Raw genomic sequence first — 17,437 nt, 5'->3', positions numbered from 1 at the left:
GAGATGGATCCGGTTAAGGTTCAGGCTGTGCAGGAATGGCCTAGGCCTATTGGTTTGAAATCGATACAGAGGTTTTTGGGTTTCGCCAATTACTACAGAAAATTCATAAAAAAATTTTCTAGTATTGTCAAACCTCTGACTGATCTCACCAGGAAAGGTGCTGATGCGGTTCAGTGGTCTTCTGAGGCCATTGAAGCTTTTGTGTATCTCAAGGAGAGGTTCACCTCTGCTCCCATCCTTATGCAGCCTGATGTGACTAGGCCGTTTTTGGTTGAGGTTGATGCTTCCTCTGTGGGGGTTGGCGCAGTATTGTCTCAGGATAACGGGGATGGATTACATCCCTGTGCCTTTTTTTCAAAAAAATTTTCGGAGACTGAACTGAATTACGATATTGGTAATCGGGAATTATTGGCTATTAAACTCGCATTTGAACACTGGCGCCACTTCTTGGAAGGTGCGGAATTTCCCGTTCAGGTTCTTACGGATCATAAAAATCTGATATATCTTGATGCTGCCAAGCGCCTGAATGCCCGTCAGGCTAGGTGGGCACTGTTTTTCTCGCGGTTTAATTTCTCCGTTACTTACATCCCTGGTACTAAGAATGTTAAGGCGGATGCCTTGTCTCGCAGTTTTTCTCCCATAGTCGGTGCTGAGAAAGAGGAGAACATTTTACAAGAAGGTGTTGTGATAGCTGCTTTGGACTCCGTTTTGGAAAATGAGATTCTTAAAGCACAGGAGAATGCCCCTTCTAACACTCCTCATGGGAGGTTGTTTGTGCCTGGGACCTTTAGGAGAGATTTGTTTGTTGAGTGTCACGAATCTCGGTTGGCAGGTCATCCCGGAATCTCTGAGACCAAGAGACTGGTGGGTCGCAGTTTTTGGTGGCCTGGATGGCAGAAGGAAGTCATTAAGTGGGTGCGTCAATGTACTATATGTGCTAGATCTAAGTCCTCACATACTCCTGCTGCGGGGTTGCTTTGTCCTTTGGAGGTTCCCAGTGCTCCTTGGACACATTTGGCTATGGACTTTATAACTGACCTTCCCCCCTCTGAGGGTTTTACTGTCATCTGGGTGGTCGTGGACCGTTTTAGCAAGATGTGTCACTTGGTTCCTTTCGTCAAACTGCCCTGCGCTAAAACTCTCGCTAAGGCCTTTGTCAAGGAAATTGTCAGACTTCATGGCGTTCCTACTGACATTGTTTCTGATAGGGGTCCTCAGTTCGTGGCTCGTTTTTGGCGTGCCTTTTGTGATAGGTTGGGAGTTCATTTGTCGTTCTCGTCCGGATATCATCCTGAATCTAATGGCCAGACAGAAAGGAAAAACCAGGATGTTGAGCAGTTCTTGCGTTGTTTTGTGGCAGACAATCAAGAGGGGTGGTCTGAGTTTCTGCCACTTGCTGAATTTGCTCTGAACAATCATACATCTTCTTCTGCTGGTTGTTCGCCTTTTTTTTGTTGTTCTGGGAGACATCCGTCGTTTGGGTCGTTCTCCAAGTTGGGATCTGCCGTGCCTGAGGAGGAGAATTTTTCCGGTGATTTGGAGAGAGTTTGGACGGATGTGCATGGTAATCTTCAGGAGGCCAACAGAAAATCTAAAGACTACTTTGATAGGAAACGACAGGAGGTTTTGTTCGCTGTTGGTGACATGGTTTGGTTGTCCTCTAGGAATCTGCGGTTGAGGATTCCTTCTAAGAAATTGGGTCCCAAGTTTGTAGGGCCCTTTAAGGTGCTTCAGGTTGTCAACCAATCTGCTGTTAGGTTGGAGGTTCCTACCTCCTGGAAAATTAATCCGGTATTTCATGTCTCTCTGTTGAAAAAAGATGTTGTATCTGATTGTGTCGCCTCTGCCTCTGTTCCTCCGGTGGTGGAGGACGGGGAATATGAAATTTCTCGCATCCTTAACTCTAGACGGTATAGAGGTAGTTTGCAGTATCTTGTGGCCTGGAAAGGTTTCGGTCCCGAGGATAACTCTTGGGTGAGGTCGGATGATGTTTCCGCGTCCAGACTTATCAGAGCGTTTCACAGGAGATTTCCTGATAAGCCTGGTCCTAGGGGATCCGGAGGATCCTCTTAGAAGGGGGGGTACTGTTAGAACCTTGCTCTTAGGTTTTTTTTCCTTTGCTGGTCACATGACCTTGTTGGCCTATTTAATCCTGCTCCGCCCTTCTGGCTTTGCTGGACTTCATTGTATATCTACTTTCTAGCTAGCCTGTGCTCTGTGTCTTGCTCTGTTAGTTTGCTTGGTCTACTGACCTCTATGTTCTATATATTTTGTTTGTTCGTCTGTCTGCTACTATTTCTGTTAGGAGGTGTCCCATATTCCTCCCAGTCCTTAGTACTTGTAGGGATTCCTTCCCCACATCTATAGGTCTCCATACAGACTAGCTTAGGACTTTAGCAGGTCTGATCGCAGGATCAGGTCCCCTGTTACATCGTAGGGATTAAGCTGAGTTCTATCGTAGGGACAGATCTCCTCTCTTTCCTTAGCTCTGGTAGCAGAACATAACACCTGGGTCCGGAGGAGAGTTTCCTCCTCTTCAGACCCGGGTACCATCCGCACATTGAAACGCATGGATTCCGCATGTACAGATCCAGTGATGCGGAATCCATGCGTTCAAATGCAAGTCAATGGCGGCGAAAATGCCACGTTTATGCAAAATTAATGGTAGTGCTGCGGATTTTTCCCCAATGATAATCCACAGCAGAAATTTCTGCACAGCACATGTGGATTATCGTTGGGGAACATTGCAGACCTTCTCGCAAGCGTTTTCTAAGCGTTTCTGCAGCGGCACTGCCGCTGCGGAAATGCTTAAAAAACGCATAGTGGGCACACAGCCTTACAAACCTTGGCATGCTATCAACGAGGTATTTAATAGTTGTCTGAGGAATGTTCTGCCATGCGGAATGCAGTTGCGCACGCAAATCATCAAGATCCACTGCCCGCGGCTACCTTTGCAACTGCTGACAAATGATGTCCCAAATGTAGATAATGGGAGAAATGCTGCAGCCCATGGTAGTACATTTAGACCACGCAGGCTACTCACAAGAGCATGAGCAAAATGTGGTTTGACATTGTTTTGAAAAGGGCTCCTGGTATACTTTGAAGAAATGGTTGTATCACTGTTACCATGACCAAATCAATATAACGCTGAGCTGTTAGTATACCCGGAATGAAGACTAAAGGTGTACAGCTACCATATGCTATGCCACACCATAATCCTGCATTGTGTTGACCATGTGGCCTCCAAAACAATCACCAGCTTTCATTGCATAAAAAACAAAAGTGTGACTCATGCAAGGTTACAGCTCGACAGGTTGTGGACAGGAGGTATGTGTCCCCGAGGTGCCAAGCTTCAGTGATGTAAAGGCCCTGTCACACATAACGAGATCGCTAGCGAGATCGTTATTGCGTCACGGTTTTGGGATCGCTGGGGAGATGTCAAACATGCAGAACTTTCCAACGATCTTGGCCACCCCAGCGATCTAACCAACGATCTCGGTGGTCGTTGGGACGCTTTCACACAGCAGCTATTTCAACGATCCACACCTTGATAGGGACTGTACTGTGTCAGAAAGGCGTGCATAAAATTGCTTTTCCGCGCCCCCCTCATCTCCAGTTGGTGGACGCTACTGCATTCAGATTGGGTGGCCTTGGTTTAACACTGCGTCTCCGGTCAGATGGGATCTCTACTGCGTCTCCATTAAAAATGAAAACTCATTTGAGACCCCAAACAATACCTACCCCGCTAAAGATGCCTGATTTCTTCAAAGTGGAGTCACAGCCGGAGAACGCTGGTGGGATCTGAAAAAACAAGGACGCAGTAGTGACCACCAATCGGGGACGAGGAGCGCAGAAAAGTCCAATTTATGCACGCCTACATGTCTCAGTTCTGAATCGCTAACGCGGTCGTTGATAAGGTGTCAAATACAGCGATGCACACTGCCCAGCGGGAGCGCAACGACCCAGGAATGGTCCAGGAAGCTTTGTAACGATCAGCGATCTCACAGCAGGGGCCTGATCGTTGCTACCTGTCAGACATAACGAGATCGCTAGCGAGATCGCTATTGCGTCACCAAAAATCGTGACTCATTAGCGATCTCGCTAGCGATCTCGTTATGTGTGACGGGGCCTTTACACCCGGAGAAGCAGGCTCTAGCACAGCAGGTAGTTAATGGGCCCGTATTAAAGAGCCGGGTTTTACGAGCATCTGAAAGAGCTGGGGGTGGGGAGGAGGAAATCAGCTGCTCACTTACCTTCAGTCCAGATCCTTGGAAAGCTTGATTTAAGACAGCTGCGCCTGTCTCAGTGTGGCTGTGTGTTGTGCAAGGTGAGCAGACCTTGCATGTACTGCTCAGACTCTGCTGCAGGCAGAGAAAAGCACTTCATGTAAACAGCTGAGGCCGTGCTTTATGGACTGGTTATTTTGAGTTTTGTTCTGTTATACCTTTTTGTGCCAGAAAGAGGCAGTTATGTTTTGTTTTCCTGGCTGGTTTATGGACATTTAATAAACCAAAAGTTAGTTTTGGAATCTGCGGACTGCATCCTTGTGTGAACCTGCGTCTACTCGAGAGCTGATCCTTAACACTCATCACTGAAAAGGATAGACCTACATTCCAGCCTCCGGTCTCCATCTGGAGACGATGTGGGCAACACAATTAAGAGGTCAGGAAGGGGAAATGTCACACTGGTCCTACTGCAGGGATTATGGTTTGGGGAGTAAATAATGTATGGTAGCTTGACCCTAATAGTCGTAATTCCAGGTACAATAACAACTAATTGTTCCATTAATTTTGTTGTGGCACCAGTTGTAATGACTATTTTCCCCATATTTCAACATGACAATGCCAGGAAGCATCTTGCTTGTGCTACTGTGAGCAGCTTGCATGGTCTGAACATGCTACCATTGCCTGTAGCGTCTCCAGACTTGTATCCCATTAAAGCGCACCTGTCAGCAGGATTGTGCTTAGTAAACCACATACACTGTCATGTGGGCACCATTACACTGAGTAAAATGATACCTTTGTTGATGAAATCCATCCAGTGGTTCTTTTACAATCTTTACTTTCATTTCTGCCATAATGAGATGCCCGTGCTCTGGAGCTCTCATTATGTATTCATGTATGTCTATCTCTGGCCTCTGACAGGTCACTGTGCTTTCAGTGACCTACCTACAATTTTACATACTGACTGTGTAATTTGTATGTCATATTGAAATTTACATTCCCCCAACCAAAACGGCTGTGGCAGCCTGCGCATGCGCAGCAGCATCTCTCGTTTGCCGAGAGATGCTACTGGACACGTGCGGGTGCCATTTTGCTTTTGGAAAAAGAATTTGGGTGTAGCAATATGGCACCGCGCATGCACAGTAGAATCTCTGGGTAAACGAGAGATGTTACTGCGCATGCGCTGGCCTCCACGGTCATTTTGGGGGAATGTAAATGTCAATATGACACACAAATTACACAGACAGTATTGAAAACAGTAGGCAGGTCACTGAAACCACAGTGATCTGTCACAAGGCAGAGATAAGCATACATGAATATATGGGTGTAGGCATACATGCTTGGGTGTTTACCGAGTATCTTCGGCGTGCTCTTATATTATGTTCGAGTCCCTGCGTTTGCATGCTCGCTCATCACTAATAAACATACATTTTTAGAAGATATTAAATTGCATAATGGAAATACATGCGGTTAAGTTTGGTTAAAAGAACTGCTGTGCTGTTTTCCTGACAAACTAACTATTTCTACAATCATTAATAACAATCAGATAGATGAAGTTTTTTCCAAAAAGAAGCTGACATAGTCTACAAAATGGCACTAGTGAACACTTTCCCCTAGCAAAGCCTAACTTCAAATACCAGCTTTTAGCCAATGTTGTCCCAAGGTTTTCTCAACTGTCTCCATAGCTGAAGCTCGTGTTGGTTAGGACAATGATACCATGCAATCATAAGTCGCATGGAAGACATCATAGAAAAATGTATTTTAACTTTAGGTTGTATAGATCGGGCTCAGGAGCCGACTCTGCTCTATACCGGGCAGACACTGGCTGAGATACACAGCCAGCATCTGCATCTAACAGCAGCGACCGGGGAAACCTTCGATTGCTGCTGTTTAACCATTTTAATGCCACTGTCAATAAACCATCAGCATTTAAATGGTTTGTTTGCAGTGTGCGCACACCAACTCCCATCGGCTGCCCCGCGACACGATCACGGTAAGCCGATAGGTAACCAACGCAATTGGAGGCATGCATCCATGGCTGCCACCAAAGTCCTCCTGTGAAGAGCAGTCTTGGACTAGGCTTTATAGGAGAAACGTAATTTTTACTATGGTATTGCAGTATCTAGTATGAGAGATCAAATGATCGCACGTCCCTAAAAGGAAAGTAAAAGGTAAAGCAAAAAATGAAAAAAAAAATATATTTTTTATACAGCTACACACACACACATATATATACATACATATATATAGATAGATATATATATAATTTATTTAAAATGGGTTGTCCAGTACTGAATAACCCCTGTTTAATCAATTCAGTTCCCTATAGAACATATAAACAATCTATACTGCATAACTCCCACAGCATTGCCGAATAAGCGACAGCTGAGCTAATCGACTGCAGCCCATCAATATTCCGTTATCCTCGCTGATGAAATAGTAAAGACTGCAGCCAGTCAGTGACAATGTCATGTCACCCACCGGGAACAGTAGCGCCAACATTGTTGAAACAGTTGGAGGTATACTTTGTTTATTTTCTATGAATCATTGAATTGATTAAGCAGAGGTTGTCAAGTAATGTACAAACCCTTTTAATCACCGCTTTTCACCATTGAAAAATAAAAAATATTATAAACATTTTTGGTTTCATCATGTCAGAAGAAGTCTTACTGATCAAAATATATATAATTACTGTATATAAATATATAATGAAACTGTAAATTAAATGCCGGGAATAAAAATGAGAAGCCAGAATTGCCGATTTCAATTGCCGCACTTACCCCCCAAAATAAATAAAAAAATCAAACTAAATAAAAAGCGATCAAAATGTCGTATGTTACCCCAAAAGGGTATCAATGAATGGACCACAAGAAAAAACAAGAACACAAGCCTATACATCAATGTCCAAAGAAAAAAAAAAAAAAAAAGAAGGATGGCTCCTGACAGAACAATAAGAAAAAACAAAAGCGCAAAAATGAAAACTGGTCATGTATTGAAACTGTTTAGTAATAAAAGCTGAGATCTGATTGGCTGCTATATGCCACAATACAAAGCAAGTATTTCAGTTCCGCATGGCAGATTTAAAGGGGTATTCCCATCTCCAAGGTCCTATCCCAATATGTAGTAGGTGTAATAATAATAATATTAGCAAATACCTCAAATTAGAAATGTAGTATAGTTTTTCTGATTTACTATGTCTCTGTCACGGGTGTGTCAGAAGTGACAGACAGTTGCATAGCAGTTGGTTGCAGGAGATCTCTACATTTGGCATTACAGACACCTTCTTAGAGGCTGTCTCTAGGACCCAGCGACTACCTTCCTCTGGCTAATTAACACCCTGGCCTGGGTATATAAATGCCGGCTGTGTGTCAGATGGAGATGCTGGAGATATTCATTACTCCTTGTGAAGGCTTGAGCGAGAGAAGCACTTCTTCCTCTCTGGTGCATGAGGACGTGTGCGCATTTGTCTGGAGTCGTTTAAAGCTAAGCAATTTTCCCTTGTTTGTCCTCCCTTCTTGTCTTTAGTGTGCAGTGGGGATCGACTAGTGCTCATCCCCTTCCTTCCCTAGCCAAATGTCAGGGAAAGACAGGGCGAGGAACGCGTGCGGCGATTGGTGAAGAACCACTATAGGGACGTTAGGAGAGGCAGGGTGATATTCTATCAGCCAGGACGTCGCCACTCACCCCTTTCCTTAGAGTCTGGGCTCCCTTTCCCTCATCCCTTTGTGTTGCACTAAGTCTTTCCCACACCTTGCGTGACAGTCTCTTTCCTCATGTGCAGGCATTGCAGAACCTTAGGTATCCATGGTCCAGACCATTGATATAGTGACAGCTAGTTCTCGAAACCATGGATACCTAAGCAACTGCAAAGCCTGCACAAGAAGAAAGAGACATAGTGAATCAGAAAAACTATATTACATTTCTAATTGGAAGTATTTGCTATTTTTATTATTATTACACCTACTACATATTGAAATAGGATCTTGGAGATGGGAATACCCCTTTAAAGAAAAAAAAATGCAAAAAAACAAAAACAAAGCACTGAATACTAATAGGGGAGCAGCGGGAATGAAACAAAAGCTAAAACTGGCCACTTTTGATCCGATAATAGATCCTCTTTTAAAGGAGTTGTCCAGGCTTGGGATTCAAGTATGCAGTCACAGTGTGTGCTGTCAGGATACTTGGGACGGGGCAATCATGTGGCTGGCCTTGCTCAATTCACTTGCATTGAGCGAGGACGGGGATGTCTAGATAGCTCATGACCACATGTATGCAAATCAATACTTGTGGTCACAGCCCCGCAATTGCCCAGCGCCGGCGAATCCTTACAGTGTGCAGTGTGTGCGCTGTTAAGATTCACAAGTCTGCAGTCACATAGCGTAAGTGGAGACTTAAAGCCCAAGGCTGGACAACCCCTGTAAGCCTCATGCACATGGTCATACTGCAGCTCCTCTTCAAACACAACCATGACATCACACCCATAGTTAGGGCTTGTGACTTTACTGTACTGATTTCAAATGAAGGCCATAGGCTTTATGTTTAAAGATGTTATCCACTACGCTTACATTGCTGACCTATTCTTAGAATAGGGCTTCAACGTCTGATCGGCCGGGGTCCAACACCCGGCACCCCTGCTGATCATCTGTTATTGGTGGCGCCGGCCGCAAGTACATACTTGCGGAGCTTGGCCGTCTACTTGTAGTGGCTGGAGCTTGTTACTGCACATCCACCTCCTAATGAGATGAATAGGAGGCGGGTGCAGTACCAAGCAGGGCTGTGAAGTTGGAGTCGGAGTCGGTGTCCATTTTGATGGAGTCGGTATAAAATGGATCGACTCCTAAAATATATAATAAATTGGGTGCAGTAGTTCAATGCAGTTTGTGAGGAATATTTTTTCATAAGAATTTGGGAAAGTTATGAAATGTCCTATAAATGTCTGTCCTATTCCTGATCTAAGGGTCTAGACCTTCAGCTGAGATGAATCTGTGCTGCAGTTTATGTACACGCTCAGTAGTGAAGCTCCTCCTCTACAGATAAAGGAAGAAAAAAAAACACAGGGAAGGAATGTCTGTACTCATCTAAGAACTGCTGGAGTGAACAGGAAAGCAGGATTAAGAACAAAAAAGAACAGTGTGCTGAGCCCACACTGAACCGGGCACATGTCAGCTGATTTATACAGCTGACATGTGCCCGCAACAGCCGCAGGTGGAATCGCGATCCACCCGCGGCTGTTAACATGTTAAATGCCGCTGTCAATTTCTGACAGCGACATTTAACATCGCCGCGCCAGAAGCGCGTCACTTACCCCGCCCATAGGTGACCCCGTCACGTGATCGCGGGTCACTGATGGGTGGGCATGACAACCCTGGGTCTGCAGCAGACCCCAGTGGTTGCAATGTAATTATCGCTATGAGCACCACCTAGTGGTCGGCGCTCATAGCACAGGAGCATTTCTGCTACATAGAGGTGATGTGCTCATAGCCTCTATGTAGCAGAGGCGATCAGACAGTTGCTGCTTCTAGTCTCCTATGGAGACTATAGAAGCAAGCAAAAAGTGAAAAAAAATGTTTTAAAAATATTAATTCAAAATAAAATAATAAAAAAAACAAACCACATACACATATTTGGTATCGACGCGTTCAAAATCGCCTGATCTATCAATATAAAAAAAGAATTAATCCGATCGGTAAACGGCGTAACGAGAAAAAAATTCTAAACGCCAGAACTACGTTTTTGGTTGCCGCAACATTGCAATCAAATGCAATAACAGGAGATCAAAACATTGGATCTACCCCATAATAGCATCAATAAAAACTTCAGCTCGGCGCGCAAAAAATAAGCCCTCAACCGGCCCCAGATCCCAAAAAATGGAGACGCTACGGGTCTAGGAAAATGGCGCCATTTTTTTTTTTTTTTTTTTTTAGCAAACTTTGGATTTTTGTTTCACCACTTAAATAAAAAAGAACCTATACATGTTTGGTGTCTACGAACTCTTAATAACCTGGAGAATAAGAATGGCAGGTCAGTTTTAGCATTCAGTGAACGTGGTAAAAAAAAAAAAAAAAAAAAAACACACATCTGTGGTATTGCACTTTTTTTGCAATTTCACCGCACTTGGAATTTTTTCCCCGTTTTCCCGTACACGATATGGTAAAACCAGTAATGTCGTTCAAAAGTACAACTCGTCCCGCAAAAAATAAGCACACGGCAATATTGACCAAAAAATAAAAACGCTATGGCTCTGGGAACAAGGGGAGCAAAAAACGAAAATGCAAAAACGGAAAATCCCAGGATCCTTATGGGGTTAACATGAGAAATTCATATACAGTACAGACCAAAAGTTTGGGCACACCTTCTCATTTAAAGATTTTTCTGTATTTTCATCACTATGAAAATTGTACATTCACACTGAAGGCATCAAAACTATGAATTAACACATGTGGAATTATATAGTTAACAAAAAAGTGTGAAACAACTGAAAATATGTCTTATATTCTAGGTTCTTCAAAGTAGCCACCTTTTGCTTTGATGACTGCTTTGCACACACTTGGCATTCTCTTGATGAGCTTCAAGAGGTAGTCACCGGAAATGGTTTTCACTTCACAGGTGTGCCCTGTCAGGTTTAATAAGTGGGATTTCTTGCCTTATAAATGGGGTTGGGACCATCAGTTGTGTTGTGCAGAAGTCAGGTGGATACACAACTGATAGTCCTACTGAATAGACTGTTAGCTGCTTTTTTGTTGCCATAATACAAATTCTAAGTAAAGAAAAACGAGTGGCCATCATTACTTTAAGAAATGAAGGTCAGTCAGTCCGAAAAATTGGGAAAACTTTGAAAGTGTCCCCAAGTGCAGTTGCAAAAACCATCAAGCGCTACAAAGAAACTGGCTCACATGAGGACCGCCCCAGGAAAGGAAGACCAAGAGTCACCTCTGCTTCTGAGGATAAGTTTATCCGAGTCACCAGCCTCAGAAATCGCAGGTTAACAGCAGCTCAGATTAGAGATCAGGTCAATGCCACACAGAGTTCTAGCAGCAGACACATCTCTACAACAACTGTTAAGAGGAGACTTGTGCAGCAGGCCTTCATGGTAAAATAGCTGCTAGGAAACCACTGCTAAGGACAGGCAACAAGCAGAAGAGACTTGTTTGGGCTTAAGAACACAAGGAATGGACATTAGACCAGTGGAAATCTGTGCTTTGGTCTGATGAGCCCAAATTTGAGATCTTTGGTTCCAACCACCGTGTCTTTGTGCGACGCAGAAAAGGTGAACGGATGGACTCTACATGCCTGGTTCCCACCGTGAAGCATGGAGGAGGAGGTGTGATGGTGTGAGGTTGCTTTGCTGGTGACACTGTTAGGGATTTATTCAAAATTGAAAGCATACTAAACCAGCATGGCTACCACAGCATCTTGCAGCGGCATGCTATTCCATCCGGTTTGCGTTTAGTTGGACCATCATTTACTTTTCAACAGGACAATGACCCCAAACACACCTCCAGGCTGTGTAAGGGCTATTTGACCAAGAGGGAGAGTGATGGGGTGCTACGCCAGATGACCTGGCCTCCACAGTCACCAGACCTGAACCCAATCGAGATGGTTTGGGGTGAGCTGGACCGCAGAGTAAAGGCAAAAGGGCCAACAAGTGCTAAGCAGCTCTGGGAACTCCTTCAAGATTGTTGTAAGACCATTTCCGGTGACTACCTCTTGAAGCTCATCAAGAGAATGCCAAGAGTGTGCAAAGCAGTCATCAAAGCAAAAGGTGGCTACTTTGAAGAACTTAGAATATAAGACATATTTTCAGTTGTTTCACACTTTTTTGTTAAGTATATAATTCCACATGTGTTAATTCATAGTTTTGATGCCTTCAGTGTGAATGTACAATTTTCATAGTCATGAAAATACAGAAAAATCTTTAAATGAGAAGGTGTGTCCAAACTTTTGGTCTGTACTGTATCAATAACATCATTGAATATGAAGCTCCTCTGTAGCTGCTAGCGTCTCGCTTTCCACATAATTAATAGAGGTTTGATTGATACAGTACGTGTACATTTGCATTTAGATGTTTCAGTTTGCAGTACTATTCTTTCCCATTAAAATGGCCATGCCCCAACAGACCCCATAAAAGTGAATGATCTGTCAGAGCTCCACAAAAATGTCATAACACTATCATAGGCCTCATTCGGATGTCCGTATTTTCAGGATAGCACACGTACCCATTATGGTTTATGGGGCTGTTCACCTTTTTTTACGGCTCGTGTATACTGTATATGCAAAAATTGTCCATTCTTTACAGTTTCACCAATACATGTCTGACCTATGACATGGGTCTGTGAAAATCACGGACAGTACTCGGATGGCACCATTGTGTAATACGTGTACTGACCGCGATTAACGTTGCAAAAGGACAGAAGAAACTTTGTCATTTATTTTTTTCATATGTGAAAAACAATGATGGTAAAAACTGATAAGGGGCAAACATTGATGACACTCGAAGCAAAAACACTGATTACTCAAATCATTATGTTTGCGTACGTGAACAAACACGGATGTTTGAATGAGACCATAAGCAGAGACTAGGGGTAAAGTAAAGGCCCCGTCACACTTAGCGACGCTGCAGCGATCCGGACAACGATACGACCTGTCAGGGATCGTTGCTGCGTCGCTATGTGATCGCTGGTGAGCTGTCAAACAGGCAGGCTCACCAACGATCAGGGGAGCAGCGACATCGTGGAAACAATCTTTCCACGATGTCCTGCTCCTGGTTACCAGCCTGCTGAAGCAGGAGCAGGCTGGTAACCATGGTAAACATCGGGTTACTAGGGGCACACGCGCACCTAGTAACCCACTGTTTATCATGGTTACCACTCTGCTACGGTGAGCGGGAGGTTACCGCTCACTTTAGAAGGCTTGTAACCATGATAAACAGCGGGTTACTAAGTGCGCGTGTGCCCCTAGTAACCCGATATTTACCATGGTTACCAGCCTGATCGCTGCTCCCGCTGGTCACACACAGCGATGTGTGCTGACCAGCGGGAGGGCAACGACCAAAAAAAGGTCCAGGACATTCTGCAGCGATCAGCGACCTCACAGCAGGGGCCTGATCGCTGCAAAGTGTCATACATAGCGACATCGCTGGTGAGGTCGCTGTAGCATTACCAAAACCGTGACACAGCAGCGATCTCGCTATGTGAGACGGGGGCTTAAGTCTACCTTAGACAACCCCCTGAAGTTACCTAATCAGCATGAATCCAGCTTCTATAACGCAACCCTCAGTGATCAGATGTTATTTCTCCCACAGTAGCTTTAGTAGGAAAAATGAAGAATTACACACAGCTGGTTCTTCCCTTTGCAGCTCTAAACTCTGTGACAGTCAAGTACCTAAAAGACGTGAAACAAACTTTGATTACTTGAACATTCTAAAGGGAACCTGTCAGCAAATTTTTGCTGTGTAATCTGAGGAAAGCATGAGGTAGGGGTTAAAACACTAAACTCAAAGCGTCACATGTCAAGATGAGTGCTGTTGTTTAATTACACTGAAGGTTTAACCCCTTAACGACCGATACGCATTAAAACAGCAGCCGTTAAGGGGCCTTATTCCCTTAAGGGGGCTCTAAGGTAATAGCGCTCCCCAGAGTCGGAAAATCTCCGGAGTTTCAGCTACCAGTTTGAGACCCTGGAGAACACGATCAGGGACTGTTTCTTTGGTCCCCGATCACATGATTGTTGTTATTCACGTAAAAACGGCTATCATGATCTAACATGTCAGAGGAGAGAGAAATGATGTCCCCAGGGCCCCCACGGTACCTTAGTATCAGATCCGCAATCCCCCGGCCCCCCTCCTTCTCCTGAAGCAAAATGGCGGACGCAAGCGCAGTGTGCCCGCTGTGATCTACCGGCCAGCACCCGCAGGGATTATTCCTATTTGTTGCTGACTTTTGATTACTGTGATAGACAATATCACAATGATCAAAAGCCCAATAGTAAGTAATTAGGACAACACTTGGGCTGTGCCTCCCTGTGCACCCCCTTGATCATCCCCCACCTGTGTCATCCCCCTAGAAATGGATGATATACAGCACTCTTATATAAAGTGAGCCTGGTGCACAAGGAGGGTGTCCAACCCATACATCATGTAGAATACAAAACTTGGCACTCAAGATATGGAAAAAGTTCTGTTTTATTGCATTCACTTAAGGTTAAACGTTTTCGGTCTTAACTCAGATCTTCATCAGAAAAACTAATATGTTCAGAGAGGGGAAAAGGATACAGGAACTTCCATATGGGAGGTGGAGAAGGATCCAGGTGTTTTTTTGTCTCCAAGAAAGGATATATTTCAATTATAGGTTTCAATTATGGAAAAATCCAGAGGACCTCCAGAAATGATGCAGGATAAGGTGGGGGAGGGGTACCTGAATGCGTATGCCTAACCCTAACCCTTTTACTTCCAGTTTGGAAGGTCCTTAAACACTGCTGGCACACTCTGCATACAGCACTTCCCTCAGCGACACAGGTCGCATGTACAGGCGTGTTTTTTCCGGGAGTTCCATGCCATACGCATTCAGGTACCCCTCCCCCACCTTACCCTGGATCATTTCTGGAGGTCCTCTGGATTTTTCCATAATTGAAACCTAGGATATTACACTGCATCTATCCTTTCTTGGAGACTAAAACACCTGGATCCTTCTCCACCTCCCATATGGAAGTTCCCATATCCTTTTCCCCTCTCTGAACATATTAGCTTTTCTGATGAAGGTCTGAGTTAAGACCGAAAAAGTTTAACCTCAAGTGAATGTGTCATCTTCCTAGTCAGATTAAAAAAAAATATTTCTTTCATTCTTTGTTGTTAGGGTTAGGTTTAGGGTTTTTTCAAAAGTTACAAAAAAAAAAAATGACGATATGACAACATATTCAACATGACGACCTACTGTTATCAAATTCTGTGTCGTACTTGTGGGTTCAAAATGCTCACCATACCCTTGAATAAAATTCTTGAGGGGTGTGCTTTCCAAAATGGGGTCACTTGTGGAGAGGTTTCTGCTGTTTGGGCGCCTTAGGGCCCTGAAAATGGGACATGGTGCCCACAATCTATTTCAGCCAAATCTGAGTTCCAAAATTCAAATATTGCTCCTTCTGTTCTGAGCCCTGCCGTTTGTCCAAACAGAACTTTTTGACTACATGAGGGGTATCGCTGTGCTCGTACTTAAGTGGGTAAGAAACTGTGGGATCCACTTTTTGGTGTTACCTCTTGCAAAAGTGAAAAAATTGGGGCTAAAGCAACATTTTAGAGGTAAAATTTAAATGTATTTTTTTAAATTCCACTTTGCATTAATTCCTGTGTAGCACCTGAAGGGTTAAAACATTTCCTGATAACAGTTTTAAAGTATTTTAGAGGTGCGTTTTTTAAGATGATATCACTTTTGGGGAGTTTCCAAAATAAAGGCCCCTCAAAGTCCATTTAAATCTGAATTGGTCCCTAAATGTTTTGTAAATTTTCCTGAAAAAATTAAAAATTGCAGCTAATTTTTAACCCGTCTAATATCCTAACAAAATAAAATGATGTTTCAAAAATGATGCAGATGTAAAGTAGACATACGGGAAATGTTATTTATTACTTATTTCATACAGCATGACTGAATGGTTTACGGATATAAAGATTAAAAGTTTGAAAATTGCAAAATTCCCAACATTGTCTCTTGCTCGTACTGATCACAGCGCAAGCAAGGAACAATGGTGAGGGCAGTGTTCAGCACCCGACGCTTGGGAACAGCGCTAACTATACTGCTGATTCCCAGGCGCTGGTATGTGCGCTCCTGATGCGGCACATGGTTGCCACACCGACACGGATATCTCCGGTACCGGAAAAATCAGGACGTGTGAAACCGGCCTTAGAAACAGTGGAATCCATCGAAGCAATCCAGAATCATAAAGTGTCAGATTTAAAAAATTCACCCTGGTCATTAAGGTCAAAATTGGTCACTAAGTGGTTAAAGGGGTATTCCATTCTTGATATTCATCAAGATACGTGATACATGATTTGGATTGATCTCTGGGGCCCCTACCAGTCATAATGATGTATTCTAGAAATATGACAACCACGGCTGCCAACTTGATCATTTTTTTTCTTTCTATGCATTTACAGAAAAATCACAGACAGCCAACATTATTTACAAACACATTGGAAAACCATAATAATCTGGAGGATTACGAGCGACACATCCACAGCCCATAATACTGACATGATCGTACTATCTGCAATCACTGTACAATGAGGAAAGCTCCAGGCACAACCTGCACAAGTGTCTCCAGTCATTAAAACCATGAATACATCAAGCTTGTGGGAGGTTTATGGACATGGGAGAAAAGTGTCCTGTTAGCCCGGAATACCTGGTTACCACAGGATGGAGAAAGCCCTTTAAGAGATATTATTATAATGTCTTTTACTCAGGGAGAACAGAACCAGGACCACAGTGTGAACTGGACCAACTACACATTACTAAGCCCTTCTCTATTCCTCCTCTGCAGTCACACAACGAGCAGTCACTGGTCACACAGGGACCCTCAGGCTGTCACTACCAGCAGCGCCCCCTATGTATTGTGCCCCCGCACCCCGCACAGTTACCCTTTATTTGTACGAGACATTGAAGGTCTTCACTCGAACTCTGGCACAGACAAGGAAACAGGTCAGGTGATCGACGGAGGGGTGGAGCCTCAAGCTGTTCTGCCCGGGGAGGGGGTGTATCGCTTTCGGAGCATGACGTAATAGTCAGAGTGACGGAGTGGGAGCACTGCGCCTTCTGATTGGTTTAGAGCAGTTTAGGTGGGAAGCGAGCGCTGAGGAGATCCGTGCCCGCCTCCAACATCAGTGCTTCATGGTCAGGTCGAGTGCCTCAGCCACTGAGGCATGGTTTCTGGCTGTCCTTAGCCATGTTTGTGGCTTACTATACACAAACAAACTGCAGGCGGTTTCCTCCACATTAGGTGTGTTTGTGAGGGCTGATATAAGGGGGGACATTCTTTGAGCTAATGGTAGCTGGACAGTTATTGGCCCAGTGGCGTAACTAGAGTCTGATGGGCCCTGGTGCAAGATTTGGACCGGCCATCCCCCCTAGCCTGAATAAATGATATATCTATATGTATGCCCTCCATCCTGATATACAGGTCCCTCATCCCGGCCACATTCTGGCATATGTATCATCCATTCTATCCTGGAC

The 17,437-nt window shown here is 44.2% G+C and overlaps 1 protein-coding gene across 2 annotated transcripts in view; it reads right to left on the bottom strand.

Moving 5' to 3' along the window:
• LOC141257227 (acyl-CoA dehydrogenase family member 11-like) overlaps positions 1-16,972 on the bottom strand; it is a 93,563-nt gene extending 76,591 nt beyond the window's left edge. Inside the window, exon 1 of one of the 2 annotated variants that reach the window (XM_073671514.1) lies at positions 16,846-16,972. In XM_073671514.1, coding sequence (XP_073527615.1) covers positions 16,846-16,865 — 20 coding nt within the window. In that variant the 5' untranslated portion in view covers positions 16,866-16,972. Of the gene's footprint in view, positions 1-13,459; positions 13,486-16,845 lie in introns of those variants that run through there. The other variant, XM_073671523.1, reaches the window with a different exon arrangement.
• Between the last annotated feature and the right edge of the window lie 465 nt (positions 16,973-17,437).

This window comes from Phyllobates terribilis, unplaced genomic scaffold, assembly GCF_046119375.1.
Source record: "Phyllobates terribilis strain yellow unplaced genomic scaffold, ASM4611937v1 Scaffold_1__5_contigs__length_1240528914, whole genome shotgun sequence".
NCBI lineage: Eukaryota > Metazoa > Chordata > Amphibia > Anura > Dendrobatidae > Phyllobates > Phyllobates terribilis.
This window is presented reverse-complemented; position numbering and strand designations above follow the sequence as displayed.